The sequence below is a fragment of the Eurytemora carolleeae genome, unplaced genomic scaffold (genome assembly GCF_000591075.1).
Source record: "Eurytemora carolleeae unplaced genomic scaffold, Eaff_2.0 scaffold1288, whole genome shotgun sequence".
Lineage (NCBI taxonomy): Eukaryota > Metazoa > Arthropoda > Copepoda > Calanoida > Temoridae > Eurytemora > Eurytemora carolleeae.
In genome coordinates, this window is record NW_019398286.1 from 3,435 (window position 1) to 25,328 (window position 21,894).

Genomic DNA, 21,894 nt, shown 5'->3' on the forward strand with positions numbered 1-21,894 from the left:
AAAAAATTTTAGTTGCCGAGTTTTTACTAAAAATATTTTTACGCCAATTTTTTTTTAATCAAAACGGGAGTTAGGAGATCACTGCTTTGAAAGCTTTTTCCCAGAGACATAAATAAAATCTGACCAAAACTTGCACTTAAATAGTATAAAAAGATAACAAAATTATTAGAAGTTTAATAACATTCTAAAACAAATCGTGTATTAGAAGTTGCTGGCAAAGTTGGCAAACAAAAATAAAAATAAACCATTATTCATGTTAAAACGATAATTCAAACCGTTGATGAAAATCCAGAAAATCGTCAAAATAAAAAAAATAGTACTTTAGACAGGAATGTTTATTTTCTTAAATAATCCCCCCCCCCCCCTTCTGAAAATAAGGTTTTCTCCAAGATGTGTTTGTTTATAGTTTTCTATTCTAGTTTTCTTTAAAAATTTACAGGGGGGGGGGGATTAATTGAGGAAAATATACAATACAACCCTTACTAATGAACAGAAACATTTGAAAACAAATTAACGATTATCGGGGCGGTGCTTTGCCGCATCCGCAGCATTGGAATGCGTCCCAGTTAGGATCGTCGACGAATCCCCTGGCCTCGTCCGGCAGCAAGGACGGATCCTCCATGATAGAAGTTTTGGAGCAGAGCTTTGCCAGCTTACGGAAAGCGTCTTTACGCAGCTGCTGCAGGGACATATTCTCCTAGATTAAAGAATACTTAAAGAGACTTTAAACATAATTTCAAGTGACCCTCAAATTAGAGTGGCATGTTCGGTTCACAACAGTACCCATAGAAGCCATGTCTGATTACAATATGAATTATGAGCTCCATATTTATAATGTAGTTTAAAGTGACTTGAGTTCTTCTAATCCAGAAAAACAAAATCGGAATAATTAGAATTTTTCAGTTTTCAAAATGAAAAACGATATTGTCTTCCACATTATTAATCAGATAAAGGTTTCCAGGGTAACGATGTGCATGGGACATGACCATCTTTAATTGTAATTTAACTTATTACTAACAATCCGTCAAAAATAAATAATTCCAGCGGAGATATGCAGCAGAGACAAGAGATAGAATTTAAAGAATTTAAGGTTCTCTTACAAAATAAAAAAATAGGAATAATCTCAAAAAGCTTAAAACTTAATATAAATTTATTTTATACATGGTCGTTCTGTAAAACTAAAGGGAATGAATTCAAATCAATAAATAATTACAATTTTTACTATTCGTCTTTTTTAATAAAAACTTTTGGTCTTGAATATGTTCTTATCCCCTCCTCCAGCTGTAACAGAAGGTTTTCTATCTGGGCTCGTTTCTCCCTGACTCTCCGGGTATCCGAACTGACCGGGAGCTTGTTGAGATCACTAAGTAGAGATTGATGGGTGGATTTAAACTCTTGGAGTTGGTTCAGTCTCTCCTCATCTCCTGGTTACAGGGGAAATATTTTTTACAGAGATTATTTCAGAAATTTTACAGTTAAACCAATAGAACTGTGGAAGAGGAAGACGACATTTAATTTTTTATTTGTTTACTTGATGTTATTTTAAAGTAAATAATTTTAATTTGAAAATCAACGTATCTAACGAAATGGGCCGTAGCAAACACTACACAATTCCTTTATTTCATGTTCATTGGACTGTAGAAAAACATGAATTGTGTCTGAAAGTCGTCTTCCTATTCCAGGGTTTTATGTGTCTCACTACAGTAGAAATAATTAGAAAAAGGCAATATTTTACATTATTCCCAGAGTAAGCCCGGGGGATGTTTCATAAAACAAAATAATCATGATTATGTTGAAATAGTGGGGTTGGTAATTTTGAAAAAAATGGGATTTAAAATGTTGTAAAAAAGTTCTTATTAGAAAAAAAGATTTTCCTCCTTTTCATAAGTTTTACAGGAACTGTAGTTTTAATTTACAGAGGGGAATACCCTATTCACAGAAGTTTGCAGATTTCATAATGGTTTTTTTCGAGCATTTTCACAATTTTACAAAAATAAAAAAATTTTAAACACAAATTTTTAAAAGGGGATGGTGGAGTTGGCACATTTGATGTAGGGGGGGACTGGGGTCACGTAAGGTTCCACACAAGGTCCTGCAAACCACCACACAAGTAATCAAATAAGTAAACAGACAGACAGACAAGCTAAATTTATATATAGATTTATATATATATTTATCCTGCCTAGTTTAATATGTCCTGGGGGACAATCCACATCAGGAGTATTATCAATCACAGCTTGAGCTTCATCCCTCCACTGCCGCTGGCGAGCTTTTAAATATTTAGGAACTATTCCAGATTTATGCTTAATTGGAGGTAGCTCGGGCTCTTCGCGCACCACAGACTTATGGGTGGCCGCCGACGAACTTCGAATGTTTTCCCAGACAAAGTTTGTCGGACGTTCTCCTTGTTCCTGGGAGGTTTCTGAGGTTCGGCTGTCGTTAAAACTAGCTCGGGAGTTCGATACTGTTGTTTCGTCGCCGAATGTTGGGGGATTGAATCTTAGCTCGTTCTGAGTGTCGTTACCAAGATTGGAAGCTTTTACAGATGCGCCACTTGCGCCACCACCACCTGCGGTAGATTTCGGAACAAATCTAGGTTTTAATATTTTCTTCTTTTCTGGTTTCTTCTCTGGGATAAAATCTAGTTTGGGAGTGCTGATACTACGTAGGACTGACACCTTACCGTTCCGAACACTTGAAATAGCACTTCCTCGATGAGATTTAGGATTTTTATCATCCTTCCGTGTCGATCTGTGAGTTAGGGTTGCTTCGGAAAGTCTTGGAACCGACATTATTTCACTCAGGATGGATTGGATTCTTTCCCGTCGCTCCTCAATGCTGATATCATTGAAAATAGTTTGAGATTCAGCGCGGAGGTTTAATCCAGGGATCATATCTTCCAGCCTATCCTCGTCCAAACCCTCGATTTGGTTTGACATTGTCCCGTAATCGCTTGTAGAGCCGAGCATTTTCAGATTTCTGTCAAATAAAGTTGTCTGCAAGTTTTTAAACTAATGGAATGTTTCACAGTATATTTTCCGGGCTTCTCATTGGTTGAATTTTCTTTCCTGTGCTCTGATTGGTCAATTGGAGAATACTGGACTGTGATTGGCTAAATGCTGTTTGTGTGCTATATCATCGGATCTGATATTCATCAGAACGTGCGTCACAACTCACAATGCAGAATGACGATCAAGCAAACTAAACTCTGAAAATTATTACAGGAGAGGGGGGGGGGGGTAGGTATATTTTCTATGATAGAAAAGCGATGATATCTTTCACATAGTTGATTAGATAAAAGTTTGAATGTGAAGAATGTAAAATGTAAAATGCTAAATGGACATTAAGTAATTAATTAATTGAACTCTGAAGTGAACCAAGCATAGTTTAGCTGTGTCAGTTTTATTACGAAGTGTAAAGGAACTAGATACCTGAAAAGTTAGGTGTAAGGGGCGCCCAAAGATCCCTTGTTTAGAGGGGTGTAAGGGGCACCCTGAGATCCCTTAGTGAAATTGACTGTGTAGATAGTGATAAACTAAATAATGGCAGAATCTCAGGATCCTGATATTGATTCAGCACCTGAGGAGGAGATATGTCTGTGCTGTCAAAAAGTATTTACTAAGAGAGATGGTTGTGTCCAATGCTTTCTATGCGAGCTTTGGGCTCATGTTAAATGCTCAGGGCTCTCAAATGAATGCATGAAAGCCCTTGGAAGCAAAAAGAATGATGGAATTGCTTGGACCTGCAGAGCCTGTAAAAGCTTTGCAACCAAGTACAGTAAGATAAACCTGAAGATAGATGCTAGGCTTGATAAACTGGAGGAACAGATAGATAAAGTTGAAGAACTTCAGCTTAAGTTGGAGGAGAGGAGCAGCAAGGTGGAGAAGGAGATGGAAAGAGTTGAAGTCGTGGAGAAGGAGATGAAGGAACTCCAGAAGATTGTGAATGATATTCAGGTTCTCCCAAGAGAGAATGGAGACAATGAAGTAATCTTTGAGGAGCTCAGAGAGAGAGAAAATCGGAAAGACAATCTGATGATATATGATATACCTGATCCCCAAGCCAACACAGGGGAGCAGAGGGCTGAGATTGACAGAAAAAGGTTCACAGAGGTACTAGATAGCCTGAATATAAAGATTGCCAAAGAAGACATTAGGTTCATGACAAGACTAGGAAGGTATGATAACAGCAGAACCAGACCTGCTCTTATTGGTATACAAATTCCAGGACTGAAGGAGAAAATTCTACTTAAAGCGCCTCTATTGAATACCATGAGAGAACCGTACTGCAGGGTTAAAATTGTAAAAGATTTAACCAGAAAGCAAAGAGAAGAGGAAGAAAAGTTGAAGTGTATTGCTAGTGACAGAAATACAGCGATGTCCAATGATGACAAAAAAAACTTTCAATGGATGGTCGTAGGAAGGAGAGGGGAACGAAGATTGCAGAGAATGCGAAGGAGGGAGGAGGTAGAGCACCAAGATGCCCAGGAGAGGTCAACCCAGGCTGGGCCACAAGCTCGCCGGGAAGATTGGGATCAGGAGGGGCCAGTATTGCCCCCCAGGTCCCTGGAGAGAGGAGGCTCCAGGAGGGAAGGTTGGGATCAGGAGGCGACATTTTCACGCCCCAGGTCCCAGCAAAGAGGAGATTCCAGGAGAGATCAGAGGGATCAAGAGGCACCAGTGTCACGCCCCAGATCCCGGCAGAGGAGTTCAATGACTGGTCACAGGGAGTGGGAGGACCAACCTCCCCCCCTATCTGGATCAGGCAGGAGAGGAGGTTGGGGAAGGTATTAGACCTACCCCCACAATCTGATAACAACAGGAGTGCACCTAGCACTAGCAAATTGAATGTCTTATACTTTAATTCACAGAGTATCATGAACAAAATTAATGAACTTAACTGCATTGTTTCTGAAATTTATCCAGACTTAATTTGTATTTGTGAATCATGGACTAGAGAAGACATACAGGATTCTTATCTTAATATTTCAAATTATAATCTCGTGTCTAGAAAAGATAGAAAAGACACTAAAAGAGGTATTGGAGGTGGTTTACTTATTTTTGCAAAAAATGAGCTTAATGTTTCTGAACTCAATGCAGATTTACTAAGTGAATTTAATCAATTCACTGCTGTTTCCATTAAAATAGGAAAAGATCAATTAAATTTATGCATGATATATAGACCTCATAATCTTTATGACTCCAAAGATTTAATCGAAAATAACAATCTTCTCTGCGATTTGCTAAAGCAATTTCCAAAACCTTTCTTGATAGTCGGTGATTTTAATTTCTCAGACATAGATTGGGATAATGGTACTGCAACTGTGAAAAGTAAAGAATTTTATTGTAGTGTTCAAGACTCATTTCTAACCCAACATGTAGATTTTCCTAGTCATAAATCAGGGACAATGCCTGATCTTGTGTTATCTTCAAATGCAAATATTGTAACATCTATTATTAACTGTGGCCCTCTGGGGTCTAGTGATCACAGTATGATTCTTACTGAACTGAATTTAAATCCAGATAGAAAAAACTTAAAGAGTGAATCTTTTAATTGGAAAAAAGCTGATTTTAATTCATTGCGATCTAAGGTTAATGAAATTGACTGGGATTATTTATTAAAAGAGCAGGATGCAAGTGCAGCTTGGGATACTTTTGCAGACATGCTAAACAAAGTCATTGAGGTAAATGTACCAAAATCATCTCATAGGGCATCCATGAGACCCCCTTGGATGAAGGGGGATGAGATTAGTGCAATAAGGAGGAAGAAAACTAGATGGAAAGTATTTACCAAAACTCAAAACAAACAGGACTTTTTACTTAATAAAAAAGCAGAAAAAGAGGTTAAACGAACAATTAAAAAAGCCAAAAGAAAGTTTGAAAAAAACCTTGCTAAAGACTGTAAATCAAATCCAAGAGCCTTTTATGGTTATTTGAACATTAAAAAAAGTAATCGTACAACTGTGGGACCTTTAAAAGTTAATGATGTTACTGTCGATCAAGATAAAGATATGGCAAATTCCTTTAACGAATATTTCAGTAGTGTCATTACTTCTGAAAACACTGCATTTATACCAAGTCTTGATAGTATAAAACCTGATATAAGAGAGATTCAATCTGTAGTTTTTTCTCCTGAAAACATTATTAAAAAGTTAAACAAGTTAAAACCTTTCTCTGCTGCTGGCCCAGATAATTTAAAACCGATAATCTATAAAGAACTTGCAGAAGAACTATCAAAACCACTATGCCTAATTTTTCAAAAATCTTATGATACAGGTGTAGTTCCTAAACAATGGAGGCAAGCCAATATTACACCTATATTTAAAAAAGGCAAAAAATTTGAAACTTCTAATTACAGACCTGTTTCTCTAACATGTGTAGCTGGCAAAGTTATGGAATCCTTGTTAAAAGATGTAATTGTAGAACATTTAAATGAAAATAATCTTATTTTCTCTTCTCAACATGGATTTGTGAAAAATCGTTCCTGTTTAACAAACCTTTTGGAAAACCTTGAAACATTACAGGATTTAGTTGATAAAGGAAATTCTGTTGTTGTTGCATACCTAGACTTCAGTAAAGCCTTTGATAAAGTTCCTCACAAGAGGCTGAATGTCATTTTGGAAGCTCACGGTATTACAGGAAAACTTAAGGAGTGGATTGTTTCATGGCTTAGTGATAGACAACAGAGAGTAGTGCTAAATGGTGAAAACTCGAAGTGGTTACCAGTTACATCTGGGGTCCCGCAAGGCTCAGTCCTCGGCCCTATTCTTTTCATTATATTTATCAACATTTTTGATCTAGATATTAGTGAAGAAGTGAACATTCTGTCCAAGTTTGCAGATGATGCAAAGGTTGGAAGAATAGTGAATAATTTGGAAGATGCTGAGAAGATGCAGCAGGTTCTTGTCAGGCTAATGGAATGGGCTGACACCTGGCAGATGAATTTCAATCTTGGAAAGTGTCAAATACTGCACTTTGGAAGGGACAGACAGGATACAGTGTATTCTCTTGGAGGCTATCCTCCAGCAGGTTGTATCCTCACAGACCCAGGCTGTGAAAGAGACATTGGAGTTATTATTAGTACTGATATGAAGCCTTCCAAACAGTGCATAACTGCTGCAAAGAAAGCAAATCAAACCTTGGGCAGGATGGCAAGAGCATTCTCATACCGATATAAAAAGGTTTGGCTTAAACTCTATACTATATATGTAAGGCCTCTACTTGAATATGCTGTGCAGGCATGGAACCCTTGGATGGCAAAAATATTAAAGTTCTTGAAGACATTCAAAAAAGAGCAGTGAGAATGACCTCTGGTCTCAAAGGAAAATGCTAAGAAGAAAAGCTAAAAGAGGTTGGACTCTATAGTCTGGAGGAAAGAAGGAAAAGAGGTGATGCAATTCAAGTATGGAAAATATTATCACAGTATGATCATGTAGATGAAAAACATTGGTTTGAAAGATGCTCAGAAAATTCAACACAAGATACCAGACTGGCCTCGAATATCCTTAATCTAAGGCATAAAAGTTTTAATAGTGAATGGAGAAAACACTCTTTTAGTGTCAGAACTCCCAAACTTCGGAATGAAATCGCTGACAATGTTAGATCTTCTAAAACTCTGAACAGTTTTAAGAGAAAATATGACGAGATGTATGGCCCAAAACATACCTAAATGTTTGTGGCTAACAAAAGCACATGAGCCGCTTTACATGGCCACACATGTGGCTCTCCTAGCGTGCACAATCCAAGTATCCAAGTATCCAAGAATGTAAATGATGTATACACATTTAAATGGAAGGTCTCTTGAAATAACTCAAACAGTCCGATTATTAAAGATGTTCCACTGCACCTGAATCCAATCTATTGCTGTTCTCCCGAGCTCCTCCTGGTTTATGTTGGAGACCTGCTGGGCAAACGTGTGGACGAAGTGACCCATAATGGAGGTGAATACCCAGTACCTCCAGTCCTCCTGGGTTCTATGCCTGAAATAATGGAGGTGAATACCCTGTACCTCCAGTCCTCCTGGATTCTATGCCTAAAATAATGAAGGTGAATACCCAGTACCTCCAGTCCTCCTGGGTTCTATGCCTAAAATAATGGAGGTAAACACCCAGTACCTCCAGTTCTCCTATGTTCCATGCCTGAAATAATGAAGGTGTAAATAATTTTGCACATTTTAAAGTAATAAAAACAATTTGAAAAATGATCTTTCTTTTTCGACAAGAAGTCTAAACGATGCAATTAAATTTTAAAAATGCCCAAAAAATATCTTATTTCATCTTCAGGGTTACCCACACAAAGGATTATCTTCAGAGACGACTGTACGGAATTTATACTGTCTTTTTCCTCATATTCATGACTGCCTGCAACTGAAAAATTGTGTCTTTCTTTCTCAAATGATTAATTTATCCATTTCAAGACTTTACTTGTGCCAGTAGACTTAAGACTTATGCTTGTCATATTGTCATATCCTTAAGTTTTAAAATCATATTTACAATCTCCATCCTTTGTGGGTATTCCTGTATGGCGTTTTATAAATTACAAAGGAATCTTAATTGTTTATTGATTTAACAGGAAAAAATTAAGCTCTCAACAATTTTTACAGGGCCGTCAATGTTGTTGGAAGGGGTTTGAATGAGAGGGAGGGATCAATAAAAAAAAATCTACCAACCTGACGCCATGCTCGGAGGGGGGGATAATAATTTACCAACCTGACATGGTCAGCAAACATATCTGGAATAGATTTCCCCCGACTAGAGATTATTCTATGGATGGTGTTAGTTCCATGCTCTGGTAGCTTCTCCTGCAATAATAATTCTTGTTTATATTAAATTTTTTTTTAATCCTTCTCCCACCCTTTATTATTTGTAGAGGGTAAATATTTAAACTTTACCTGCGCAGCTTCAATCTCTGAATTAAGTTCTTCAATCTTCAGTTTCAGGGCTTCAACATTCTCCTAGAATAATAAAATAACAATTTTTATATTTTTATATTTTATTTGGACTGTCAACGTTCTTTAAGGTGAGTTTCCTGTCTGATCCACAAAGGTACCCTTTCAACCTTTATCTGAGAAGAAATAATTACTGGTTTAAATGGCAGGAGTTACGAGGAAAGGCTTGATGAATTAGGTTTATTGTCACTGAAGGACAGACGAACCAAACTAGACCTGATCCAAACCTACAAAATTATGAAGGTAATAGACAGAGTAGATCATGACACTTGGTTGAGTAAGGTTGGAGTTGACACTACCAGGTTAACCAGACATACAGCATATCACTACAATCTGATATCAAAAAGATAAAAAAACAGATGTAAGGCAAAACTTTTGTCTGTCTGTTTGTCCGATCATAACTTAGGAAGCCCTGCACTGGACCAATTTGCCTTAAATCTTGATGGGGAAACTCGGGAGACCCACGTGAATGTTCTTAGCTTGGTTTTAAGATTCTAAGTTGAGTTGGTCGACTTTAATGGCGAAAATTCAGTTTCACGTAAAATCCTTTAAGTGCGGGTATGAAAAACCTGGGCAGCCCTGGGTTCCAAAGCTAGTATTACATGGAATTTTGTTGAAACTCTTAATTTCGATTTTAATTACTAATCACTGACTTATGCACTAATGCAGTGCTTAGAATTCATTTAATGTTGATCCACATTGGAAAAAATGAATCCGGATCCAAGAAATACACAATACACATTTCTTTTAGATTTAATGATTTTTAATTTTCGTTTTTTTTATGCTAAACTTTATGAACTATTCAGAAATGAAATTTTTAGTTAATATCTCATTTTTTAACTGTTTAGATTTAGATTGAGGGAAAACATTTTTGTTTGCAGTTTTTGTTTGCTAGTGTTCCCCCTAGAAGTGGATTTATGTATCGAAATATAAATACCCGGGTTGATTTATTTTCCCGCATGAGACTCCGGATATAATCTGAACCTTCCACTAGGATCCCGGCTTGAGAAACCTTCTCTTCATCCGGGTTTCCTAGGATTAATACATAAATTAATTATAGAGTCACAAATTGATCATAAATCACCAACATCTTTCGTAAATATTCGACATATAGAAAAAATTGATTGACTTATCAATTATTAATTAATTAATAGATAAGTTCTAAATCAATCAATTGAAAAATTTGAAAAAAATACACCAGTGCACTGGAATTTGATCTATAACACTTTTGATCTTAAGGGAATATGATCTAAAAGTATCTGACCTACGTCGACTATGATCTAAAATAAAGTTAAGATCAAAATCCCATTTTTTAGGAAAAATGTGGAATTTGATCTTAAACGTAACTTTTGAATAAAAATCATTTTCTCGCAAATTCAATTTAGATCGAAAGGTTCATAGATCAAACTCCCAAACAGCACAATTTTAAATTAGAATTACAATAATAAATACCTATATGTGGGATAATACTCTGCAGTTCGTCCAGCATATTCTTTAATGGATCCTTGGCTCGACCCTAACCGTTACCAACCAATCATAATCATTTAATTTACTGTTCAAAAATCATACTTATTCAAATCAAATCAAATAATGAATTTTAGGGATTGTTTAAATTGTAAGCGAATCTCAAGATACCTTCTATTTATAGAGTGACATGGTGTACAACCTTGGCTTAATCAAGGATTTCGTAGATATTCTTAATATTTTTTAGCGGGAAATTGATTGCTAAGAAATCGCGCAAGTGTACACAGTACAGTGTACACTGTAACCTCGAGTCTTCCGGCACTCAACCTTCAGCTAAACAATTAAGGGTATCTATCTAATCGTTGTCCCGACAATTGTTTAAAGAGTACCGTTGTGAATTGGAAATGCCTCTTTACAACTGGAAGGTCACTTGAAATTACGCTTACATTCCCTTTAGGGCTCCACCAAACAACCTGGAGGTTATGTCTTGACTGTTGCGTGGTTTTTTTAGCCCAGATCTGATTTTTGAGACATAGTTTTTCCAAAGTGAAGGTTTTTCAGCCCAGCAACACGACAATATTTGAGCCATGCAACCATTTTTAAATCCCTTTCATGTATTAATAAGGGTCAAATTTATGATAAATATGAAAAGAGGGAATCTCCCCAATATGGTTTGTTGTTTAATTTTATCCAACAGATATTTTGAATTGCGGTATAAAAAAAGCATATTTAGGCGACAAAAAAAGGAATTTTTGTGATATTTCGGAAAAAATTTAAAAGCCTAATCATTTTTGAAAAGTTAAAATGGTTTGATAATATTAAGAGAAGATTTTTGGCAAAAATAATTTTAAACAGATTTCATGATAATTGAAAAGATATCTTTCATATTTAATGCCACAAGATAAATTTGCTTAATTATTAACTAATTTGTCTGATTATTAATTAATTTGTCTAATTATTAATTGATTTGTCTGATTATTGATTAATTTGTTTAATTATTAATTAATTTGTCTGATTATAATTAAATAATAATTTTTCTGATTATTGATTAATTTGTCTAATTATTAAATAATTTGTCTGATTATCAATTAATTTGTCTAATTATTAATTAATTTGTCTGATTATTGATTAATTTGTCTAATTATTAATTAATTTGTCTGATTATTGATTAATTTGTCTGATTATTAATTAATTTATCTAATTACTAATTAATTTTTCTAATTATTAATTAATTTGTCTGATTATTAATTAATTTGTCTGATTATTAATTAATTTGTCTAATTATTAATTAATTTGTCTGATTATTCATTAATTTGTCTAATTATTAATTAATTTGTCTGATTGATTAATTTTTCTAATTATTAATTAATTTGTCTGATTATCAATTAATTTGTCTGATTATTAATTAATTTGTCTGATTATTAATTAATTTGTCTGATTATTAATTAATTTGTCTGATTATTAATTAATTTTTCTAATTATTAATTTGTCTGATTATTATTTAATTTGTCTGATTATTAATTAATTTGTCTGATTATTAATTAATTTGTCTGATTATTAATTAATTTGTCTAATTATTCATTAATTTGTCTAATTATTCATTAATTTGTCTGATTATTAATTAATTTGTCTGATTATTAATTAATTTGTCTAATTATTCATTAATTTGTCTAATTATTAATTAATTTGTCTGATTATTAATTAATTTGTCTAATTATTAATTAATTTGTCTAATTATTCATTAATTTGTCTAATTATTAATTAATTTGTCTGATGATTTATTAATTTGTTTAATTATTAATTAATTTGTCTAATTCTTAATTAATTTGTCTGATTATTCATTAATTTGTCTAATTATTAATTAATTCGTCTAATTATTAATTAACTTGTCTGATTAATTATTAATTTGTCCGATTATATATTAATTTTTCTAATTATTAACTAATTTGTCCGATTATTAATTAATTTGTCTAATTATTAATTAATTTATCTGATTATTAATTAATCTGTCAAATTATTTATTAATTTGTCTAATTATTGTTTAAGTTGTCTGATTATGAATTAATTTGTCTGATTACTAATTAATTTGTCTAATTATTAATTATTTTGTCTGATTATTAATTAATTTGTCTGATTACTAATTAATTTGTCTGATTATTAATTAATTTGTTTGATTATTAATTAATTTGTCTGATTATTAATTAATTTGTCTGATTATTAATTAATTTGTCTGATTATTAATAAATTTGTCTGATTTTTGATTGGTTTCCTTTTCTTTTTCCCCAGCAGAGGTTGACCTCTTCCTCTTATTATACTTATCCTCATCCTCCATATCCTTTATAAAGGGACTGTTAACATATTTTCAAGTATTCCTCCATCCAAAAATGGGAATGCCTGATTCACATTGGTACCCTTGAAACCTTTATCTGATTAACAGTGTGAAATATTAACGTTTTTCTAGGGTTAGAAGTGTTTAATTCTGATAATTCTTGTTGAAAACTAAAATTGAAAAAAATCAGTTTTTAAAAATTATAAACATTGATTTTTAATTCATACTAAATCAGACAACTCTTCTAAAGGTATCGATGTGAATCGTATATTGACATCCTTGAATGGATGATCACTTGAGATTAAAATTACGGTCCCCTTAATATGTAATTAATTAATTACTGTAGAACGAACCTTGTGAGTGCAGTGAGACCCTTAAAACTCTGGAAATGGAAGGACGACTGTTGGATTGGAATAATAGTTATAAAAAGACTGATAAACATTAAATCGAAATTTCGTCTTTCCTTTCCGCAGTTTCATGGGTCCCACTACATTTGTAATTCATTTGTACTTATAATGGCATTGATTTAAATTAATTATTCTAATTTGTAATTTATGTAATTCATGTAGTTAATTGGCAAGAAAAAAAAACTAAAACAATTTGTAAATAATTTCTTCTGTATCAGTTGAAATAAGATGGTAAATGAAGTTATTTTTTTTTTGAAATTTATTAGAATAATACAGAATTTTTATTTGTTCGAAAAAAAATAGTATTTCAATTTGAATTCGTTTTTTATTATTTAAAAAAAAGCTCTTAACCTCGAAGCGTGGAGGAGGTTTCTGTTCAACAGGAGTTGTCCGTCCGCTACCCCAGGTGTGAGGTTCCCTAAACAAATATTTTCTTAAAGAGAGGGACTGGCAATGTATGACAGTTGAACTGAGAATGTTTTATTTTTTTTTATTTTTTAATTTTTAAATTTTTTTGGAATTATTTAAACCTATGAGACGTTTTTACGGTTCATATTTTAATCAAGAGTGCAAATTCAATTTTAAAAATTCTCATTGATTGATCATTTTTATGGGTTGCTTTTGAGGATCGGTTTTTGAAAATTATTCAATAACGACGATAAAAAATGTAATGAAAATTCTACAGTAAACTTTAGTTGTTTAGGAACAGGTTGAGGAAATAAAAATTAACTATTATCATCGAAAATAAGTAATCTTATTTAGTTATTGGTTTCTTTAATGTCTCATTGTTTACAAACATTTTCTGTAGATGTCCTGGAAAGAAATCTGCGAGCAATTTCATAAAGACTAAAAAATTTAATTGATTTTGAACGTCGACTTTCCGCTCAAACTCAGTAATTATATATCTCCGCAAAACTACATTCTCAGTTCAACTACCATACATTGCCAGTCACTCCCTTTAAAAAGTGCTGTAAGGTGGGAACTCAGTGGATATCGATATCAATGCTAGCTTGATCTCGGTATTTTGTTAATTTGCAGATTTATTCAATGTTTATTCGGTATCCGCAGCGTAATTGTACACCAAAGGGATAACTGAAATGAAGAAAGTAGCCACAGTGAATACCGAGATCAAGCGATCAAGATTATGAGAATACTCCCGCTACATTTGGACTCCTTGGATCTGGATTCTGGATTCAAGTGGTAAAAATAGAAACCAAAATGGACATGATTTTCTTCGGTTAATTTTTAATTGTTCATCTTAAGAGTTAATATTTTTGGATCATTCAACCATTCAATCAATTAGTCAATCAATTAATCAATCAATCAATCAATCAATCAATCAATAAATCAATCAATCAATCAACCACTGAGGATCTTAAAGATAACCTTTTGTGGAACCCACAGATTTAGTTTAGATAGAGTGTACCAATAAACATGGGAATTCAGTGACGAATTCGACATCGTCTTTTAAAATAATTCTTTGATTTAGTATAGTGATACCTACTGAGAAAGCATTCTTTAAGAGTTTTGCGTCTGCTATGTTCACAATTTGTTTGTTTATGTTTTGACTGCATGCGGATGTACTTAGTAAAACAAGAAAATTGCAGTATACAAACAGAATAAACTTGTCTGTCTTCACTGTTATCTTGTGGAAGCAATACATCTTTTCAGTCTATTACCCTTTTCATAAAATAAATTCTAGCAGACATAATAATATTAAGGCTTTTGAAATTAGGTATTAAACATGCTAATTCATAACAAAGACGATATCGAATTCGTCACTGAATTCCCATGTTTTTTTGGGACACCCTGTATTTGAATATTTTATTAAATAAACTTTTTTTAACCTGTCCCTAAATCCTGAATCTGAATTTTCTCCCTCGGAGGTCGGAGTTTGAGGTCGTGACCTCTTCCCTGTGGGGGTCACACGTCCTGATCTCTTCCAAGATCTAGCATAAAATGAAATCTATATAATAAATCTCTTCGCACAGATATATATATACATTTATATGGTAGCTATAGAAACAGCTGGACCAAATTGGCTGATTTTTTAGGGGAGCCCATGAGTATCGCAGGGGTAACATAAGCTAAAAAATATCGAAATAAGTTGTTCCAAACTCGAAAATTTTTTTAATTAATTTTTTTTTCAAATTTTGTCACAATTAACAATATAACAAATAGTTAGAAACTCCATTTAGTTAACAGTTTTTTAATGAAAATGTCACACAAGTGATCTCTCAGCGAAAATTTTTCCAGTAATCCACTCCAGTAAATATACTGTTGTAAACTCCGAGCTTTATTTATCTACAGCAGAATTTCAAACGCAATAATTAACTCTCTTAGTTCATATTTATTAATTCAATAAATGTAATAATTGTATATTTATATTTAGGAGATTAATATTCAGCATTCAGATCCACCAAGGTCTCAAACGACATCAAGAGCTCCACCCTTCTCAGCATCAATAAGGACATGTAGGTCAACAGTTCCACCTCCATTCTCAGATAGTGTTCTTCCCTAGATATCCTCCTACGCCCCTGGGATGCATCTACAATTAATTGATGTAGGCTCTGCCAGGCAACATCTATCTGACCCTCGATCCTTCTCCAGTTACTGATAACTACCGTGACCCGGCCTCTGTCTGGCTGGAGGCCCAGTCTCATCCACGAGAGGTCATCCTCATCTACATCCTCCGGCCTAGCCTCCGGGTCTGGGGGATCTACATTAAGATCCCCCGTCTGGGGGTCAACTTCTCCTGGCTCTCTCCTATTCCGATCATTCCCTCCTTCATCTACAGGTCTCCCAGGCACACCAGCAGCAGGCAGGACCCGAACTACATCCCCATGGTCCTCATGGTCGCCACCCTCTCGGGGTAGGGTGGTCATAATCTTCATGATAGCTTTTAATAACCCTTTGCAGTATTGTTAATCACTTAGCTATTATCTTGTCTAGCTTTACAGAGCTGCCTTATTTAGTTTTGCGAAGCTAGTAACTTTGTGGAGCTATCAACTCTGCTGAACTATTAATGTTGCGGAGTTGTTAGCTTTGTGGAGCTATTAACTCTGCGGAGCTATTAATTCTGCGGAGCTATGTATTTAGTTTAGCTATGCCGAATTATATGTATCCTTGCTTGTATATATAAATACAAATATCTATAACTAGCTATTGATAGTTGAATGTATTTATCAGGCTATATTATGTTAATAGTCTGAGTTATATGAATCAATGTAACTTGGGAGCTGCTCTTACCTAAGGTAGAAGATTATATCTATGTATAAGTCTTTCTACTATTAAGGTTCTTTGTGCACTGCCCTCTCTTGTTCTGATTTGTTTCGTGAGCGGCGAGCATTATCAATCCGTTTTAGATTTACAACAATACTTAATTTCAAGTTACTTAGTTATGGTGTAAAATGTACGATTCAATAGGGTACCCTTTAACGTTTTTTTCTGACCAAGAAAACATAAGATAACCAATAACAAAAGTTTCTTTTGTTTAAAACATGATTTATATTAATTTCTGCTTCAAAATTAAACACGATTACAGCTAAAAACGACGATATCTTCCATATTATTGATCAGATATGAAATTGAGAATCTATGCTTTCATTTCCAAAGAAAATAAGTAAAGTAAAATTAACGATAATTTCCTTTTACCAAAGCAAAATACGTAAACTTAACTATCAATTTTTAGATATATGGTGTAGCGCTTTGAATTGTTATAAAATGAATACATTAAAAAATGGAACCTTGAATCTCCTCTTTGAGGAGGTACGTCACACAGCATTGGAGGCGGGGTTGATTGCGGCGAAGGTCTTGGTGTAGATTGTGGTGAAGGCCGCGGCGTTCCTCGCGGTGATAAATCGTGCCTTGGCGTGTGACGAGGCGAGTGTTCCGAACGGGAGCGTGGCACATCAGGCGATGGCATCGACAACCCGTCAGCTGGGTTTAAGAAAACTGGTTTATTTTCGACAAAGAGCGGGGAGAGAGGGAGCGGCGAAGGTACCGTAAACAGCTGACTCTGAAGGTTAAAAGTGTTCAACTTCTCAATTTGGGAGAGTGGGGGAAGCTCCTCAAGTTTAAGAGCTTCGGATTGATGAGGCTGTTCAAGCTGCTTCCTGTCATCCATAGTCTGCTGCTGCTTAAGCTCCTTTAAGCTTATAAGCTGTAAACTGAAAAAAGTTTATCAAATTAAAAAAATGTGTTGCTTTTAAAGCCTTTTAGACATCTTACTTGTTTGTCTGGTGAATAGGCCGAAATAGAGTAGGTTGGGGTGAATCCTGAGATACAACTGGACACTGAGAGAGATAGGATGCATCCAAACTTCGGATAGGGAGAGATGCATCCAAACTCTGGGTTGGCTGAGATGCCAGGGACATGTGGGACACAGTTAACTGCTGATCCAAGAAATCCTCATCAATATTATTCAAGTCTAAAAATTAAAACTTGTGTTAATAAAACATCAACATTTTTTTGATCATTGGATTACTTAAAAAGTTTCTAATTTAGCCCAAGTCCTCCGAGACAAGAAAATAAGAATTTGTCCCAAAATAACCGGGTTTCCTGGAAATTTCGAGGAATTAAATAAAAAAAATAATTATTTACCAGCAATACTTTCCGTTTCCAGATATCGCTGCAGTTCGAGCAAAGAATTTCCTAACTTCTCCTTGTCCCCCAACCCTCCAGCTTGAAAACCGGTTTTCCAATCTTCTCTGGCATTCAGAAATGCGGGAAAGGATAATTCGGAACTTCCCAAAATGGCCGTCGAATTGGCGCCAATATTGTTCACCGTTGATCGACTAGTTTCAATATCATTTATCTCCGTTTGAGAACTATTCCGATCATAGAGATCATTGAGAGATGAAGCTCTGTTTAAGTCCTGGACTCCCTGGACTAAACTGTTTCTATCCTCTATGTTTCTGATATTCGAACAGTTGTAAAACCGCCCACTGTTGGTTCTCATCATGTTTTCCTAAAAAATCAGAAGTGTAGAAAAGTTTTATTTTTTAATTCTTCTTCAAAACCCATTACTATCCCTTATCTATCTAGAAAGGTATTCTTAGGTTTTGGTGCTGAGGTGGGGGAAATATGTCATTTATTTTAGAGAAGGGGGAAATGAATAAATTAAGTAAAAACATTTTACTAAAAAGGTAATACAGCCACAGGTTTGTAAAATAATTCCAGAAACGCATTTTGCCCCTAAAAGAATCAAATCAAACAATAAAACCTCAGAATAAATCTGTTCAAATATATCGTGTTCAAATATATCGTGTTCAAAAGCTAAACCTTGGTAAAGATCAAAATAAGCATTTGAAACTTAAAAGTAATTTAATCATTTTGAGATCTTAGAAAATCTGGACTTGCTAGCATGGTTTTACCTGGATAACTGAGGGAGGGCGTTCCACTTTAGCCCCGCCCATTGTAAATCCATGAATAGTGTCACAGGATGTTCTCTTTTCTTCCTGTAGATGCCCTGATATATCCCTGTATTCAAATAAGTTCGCTTTGTTCTCGTCTTCAAAACTAATATCTGAAAAAATAAACTTTTAAAAATGGAATCAGTTAGGGGGTTATGTCTAGAAATTTTTTTTTTGGTAAGACTACACTATGTGGCAGATTTTTTTTAAGTTAATTTAAAAACAAAAGCTGCAGAATTATTGATTGAAAATTAATGTTTCAATAAACTCCAATCACGAAAAAATAATAAAATTTTATCTCCATGATTCTGAAAGATTTCAATAGTGACATTCTCAATTCACAATGGTACCCTTCACCGCTTTATCTGATCAAAAATAAATGATATATTCAACATTCATGTTTTCCACACTAAAAATTGAGGATTTTCAATGATGGATTTTTATGAAAGGGACGGATTTTTACTGTAGAAACAAAGAAGAACATGGTCAGAATTTAACACTATAAGCTAAAAAAGTCGATATTTTCTAAGTTATTTATCAGAGAAAGGTTTAAAGGGTACCTTCATGAATCGGACATGACCTACTAAAATGTAGGATCAATTCGACATTTTCTTTAATCATCTGACCTGTTTCCATCTTGTTGGAGATCTCGTTTAAGTATTCAGAAACGTCCGTCTTCACCTAGAAATAATTATCAGATAATATATTTCCGGTTTTCAAAATTTTTAAATTACTATACGTAACGTATGCATTTTTTAAAAACATTTTTGTTTAATTCAGAAAGTGGGATGATATGTTTATTTGCCTACATGCAATAAATACAAAATTAAAAATGTTCTATAAAAAGCCTTTTTAGCATAATCATATTTGTATTCTGTACACTACAATTTTTGTTTTATTTTGTGTCTGAAAACTTTAATACTTAAATACTTGCACAAGATTTTTAAAAATTGAGTGAATAGTTAATTTCCACAAATTCGGACCTAATGCGGAGCAGAGGTTAGCTTATAAATACCGCCCCCCTCCCCCTTTTTATTAACACATTACTCCCCCCCCCACCTGCCCTCACCTCCAAGTGGTTGTAGTTCTCCGAGATCCCGAACGAGCTGAGTATAAGATCTGCATCAAGCAGTTGGTCTGTTATATCCTGGTGAACAGTATCATCCTCCCCCTCTCCTTCTCCAGGTAATCCACCAAACTCAGCCTAATTATAACAGTGTTAGTGTAACCTACGTACATTTTACACTATGACCTCTAAAATGAAGACGATAAAAAGTGAATTTCCAGGTTCCATTCAAGAAAATATACAGGGGTGTATATTTTACAGAATTACATCCCCCTCATCGCTGGGGAGGGGAAATTGATTATTAATGAATTGGGGGGAAAAATTGAAAATGTACGATCAAAAGGTAAGTTGTTCAATCCTATTTGGTACTTTTGACCCCCCAATAACATATTTTTTTATTTACAACTTCTTGGGAAATAAATTTTTCTTAAAGGGGGGGGGGATGATTTTTTAGGATAATATACACCCCTGAACAAATATTAACGGGATAAGTAATTATTAAATAAAATCATTATAAATCAATGCAAGGTACAATTTGTGAAATGTTTTTAAATGATAAGATTTCAGAATACATTTGAATTGTTCATTCTCATCATGAAACACACAGCATATGCATCTTAAAAGGGAGATTGAGACCCCCTATAACCCCCCACTTCGGGGGGAGGGGGGGGGCATAAATATATACTTTATACATTTAGCTTCTTTGTCTGTTCGTACTTTTGTATCTTATAAACGTCCAATTTGTTTTGGCAAATGATGAAATAATACAAATAAAAAATATTAGAATTTTTAACTTTAGAAATCTATTAATGATTACAGATTAATCCATTTCAATTGTTTCTAAGAGATTGCGCGTCTAAAAACCAGGGGAAATGATTTTCTTGATTATTAAAAAATGATTATTAAAATATTTCGAAATTTACCTTGGCCATATCACTAACATAAAGTTATAAAACTTCTTCCTAGAGAAAGCTGAATGAGAAATAAATAATCACAATTTGCACATTATAGAATGTATTTTCAGGTACTGTTAGTGTAGTCTTGTTAAACTCACTATCACAATTTCATTCGTAAAAAATGTCTGTCACAATGTTGTTGCTTCTCCCGTCTAGTTAACATCTTTATCTACAAATACATCAAAACATTGATTAAAGAAGTATATTGTGTGTTCTACGGATTCCGGAAATAATTTCAAGCAGATTTATGGAAGTAAAGAAAGTAAAAGCTTGAAATCTAATTCTAGGACAATTTTTATCAAGGATGCAGGATGCATGAAACAGCATGCAGGAATAATTATTTCAAGCATGGAGGATATATGTTATCAAGTATTCAAGAAAAATTATATCAAGCATGCGCGCAGGATACATGTAAAGGCATGCAGAAAAAAATTATATGGGTAGTTTCCTAGAGAACGATTTTTTAACTCCCCCCCCCCCTCCTCCTAAATTAGTATTTATTTATNGGGGAGGGGGGGGTCCAAAAATTGTATACTAGGACGGACCCGACAAGTGATTTCAGGCATACATGGTATCAATCATGCTGGAAACATTATATCTAACATGCAGGATATATGATTCAGTTTGCAAGATAAATACTATAGGAAACAAAATATACGGTGTGCAGGACACATGTTACAGCATGCCAGGTACATGATTCAGCATGCATGAGGTACATGATTAAGCATGCAAGGTACATGATTCAGCATGCAAGATACATGATTTAGCATGCAAGGTACATGATACTAAATGCTGATAACAAAATTGTTACAAAAATCGGTGAAGTTAGCAATAGACTCAACACGAAAAATAACAAAAAAAGATAATTAAGGTCTGAGACTGATAAGGATATTTGACTTTTGGAAAAACTTTAAGGAAGAAAAAAGTTTGCAATCAGCTGTCTGCAAAGTGCAAAGAGCTGCATTTTACACAAAACGTGGTGCCATACAAACCGACCAACTTTAGAAATATTATTTTGAAAATTAGTTTAAATAACCCGCAAAACCTAAAATTTTTGAATATTGATTTCTAAATAGCAAACTCGTTTTGATTGATAAAAAAAGTTAACTTGTATTTTTTTAAATTAAGCTTTAACCCCCTCCGGTAACCCTGAAAAAAAAAACAAAAAATATTTATTATTTTTATAAGTTAAAATGAAAAGTTAAAAGGTCTACCTTATTACTCATAAAGTAAGTCATGAAATAATATCCGTAGTTCTGATGCTACTGTAGTCCAGTTCTTCCTCCATGTGTTTCCATAAAAGACGACCTAC

The 21,894-nt window shown here is 34.1% G+C and overlaps 2 protein-coding genes across 5 annotated transcripts; both read right to left on the minus strand.

The window, feature by feature from the left end:
- Positions 1 to 419: 419 nt before the first annotated feature.
- LOC111717147 (uncharacterized) lies at positions 420 to 20,768 on the minus strand. Of its 4 annotated transcripts, none has more exons than XM_023492651.1 (17): positions 20,550 to 20,768; positions 19,630 to 19,764; positions 19,187 to 19,241; positions 18,522 to 18,673; positions 17,749 to 18,115; positions 17,377 to 17,575; positions 16,893 to 17,315; positions 14,994 to 15,095; positions 13,498 to 13,564; positions 12,680 to 12,745; positions 10,399 to 10,462; positions 9,884 to 9,978; positions 8,890 to 8,952; positions 8,708 to 8,799; positions 8,061 to 8,084; positions 7,846 to 7,978; positions 420 to 697 (listed from the first exon to the last, which is right to left on the minus strand). In XM_023492651.1, exons 1-17 carry the CDS (start codon positions 20,556 to 20,558, stop codon positions 518 to 520), a joined length of 2,226 nt encoding a protein of 741 aa, XP_023348419.1. In that variant the 5' UTR covers positions 20,559 to 20,768; the 3' UTR covers positions 420 to 517. The 4 variants fall into 4 exon arrangements, with proteins under 4 accessions (XP_023348419.1, XP_023348420.1, XP_023348421.1 ...); XM_023492653.1 differs by lacking the exon at positions 420 to 697 and adding an exon at positions 3,124 to 3,208; XM_023492652.1 differs by lacking the exon at positions 8,061 to 8,084.
- On the minus strand, positions 1,133 to 2,987 carry LOC111717148 (uncharacterized). Its single transcript, XM_023492655.1, has 2 exons — positions 2,183 to 2,987; positions 1,133 to 1,424 (listed from the first exon to the last, which is right to left on the minus strand). Exons 1-2 carry the CDS (start codon positions 2,967 to 2,969, stop codon positions 1,222 to 1,224), a joined length of 990 nt encoding a protein of 329 aa, XP_023348423.1. The 5' UTR covers positions 2,970 to 2,987; the 3' UTR covers positions 1,133 to 1,221.
- Positions 20,769 to 21,894: the final 1,126 nt, after the last annotated feature.

Excerpts from the sequence above, each read along its gene's own strand:
- LOC111717148 (XM_023492655.1), bottom strand. The coding sequence starts at position 2,969 with ATGCTCGGCTCTACAAGCGATTACGGGACAATGTCAAACCAAATCGAG. Across the intron at positions 1,425-2,182 it reads CCCAGGACATATTAAACTAG|GAGATGAGGAGAGACTGAAC; the intron begins GCAGGATAAATA and ends CCCTGTAACCAG.
- LOC111717147 (XM_023492651.1), bottom strand. Across the intron at positions 18,674-19,186 it reads CTCCAACAAGATGGAAACAG|ATATTAGTTTTGAAGACGAG; the intron begins GTCAGATGATTA and ends TTATTTTTTCAG. Across the intron at positions 12,746-13,497 it reads AACCTCCTCCACGCTTCGAG|GATATGGAGGATGAGGATAA; the intron begins GTTAAGAGCTTT and ends CCCTTTATAAAG.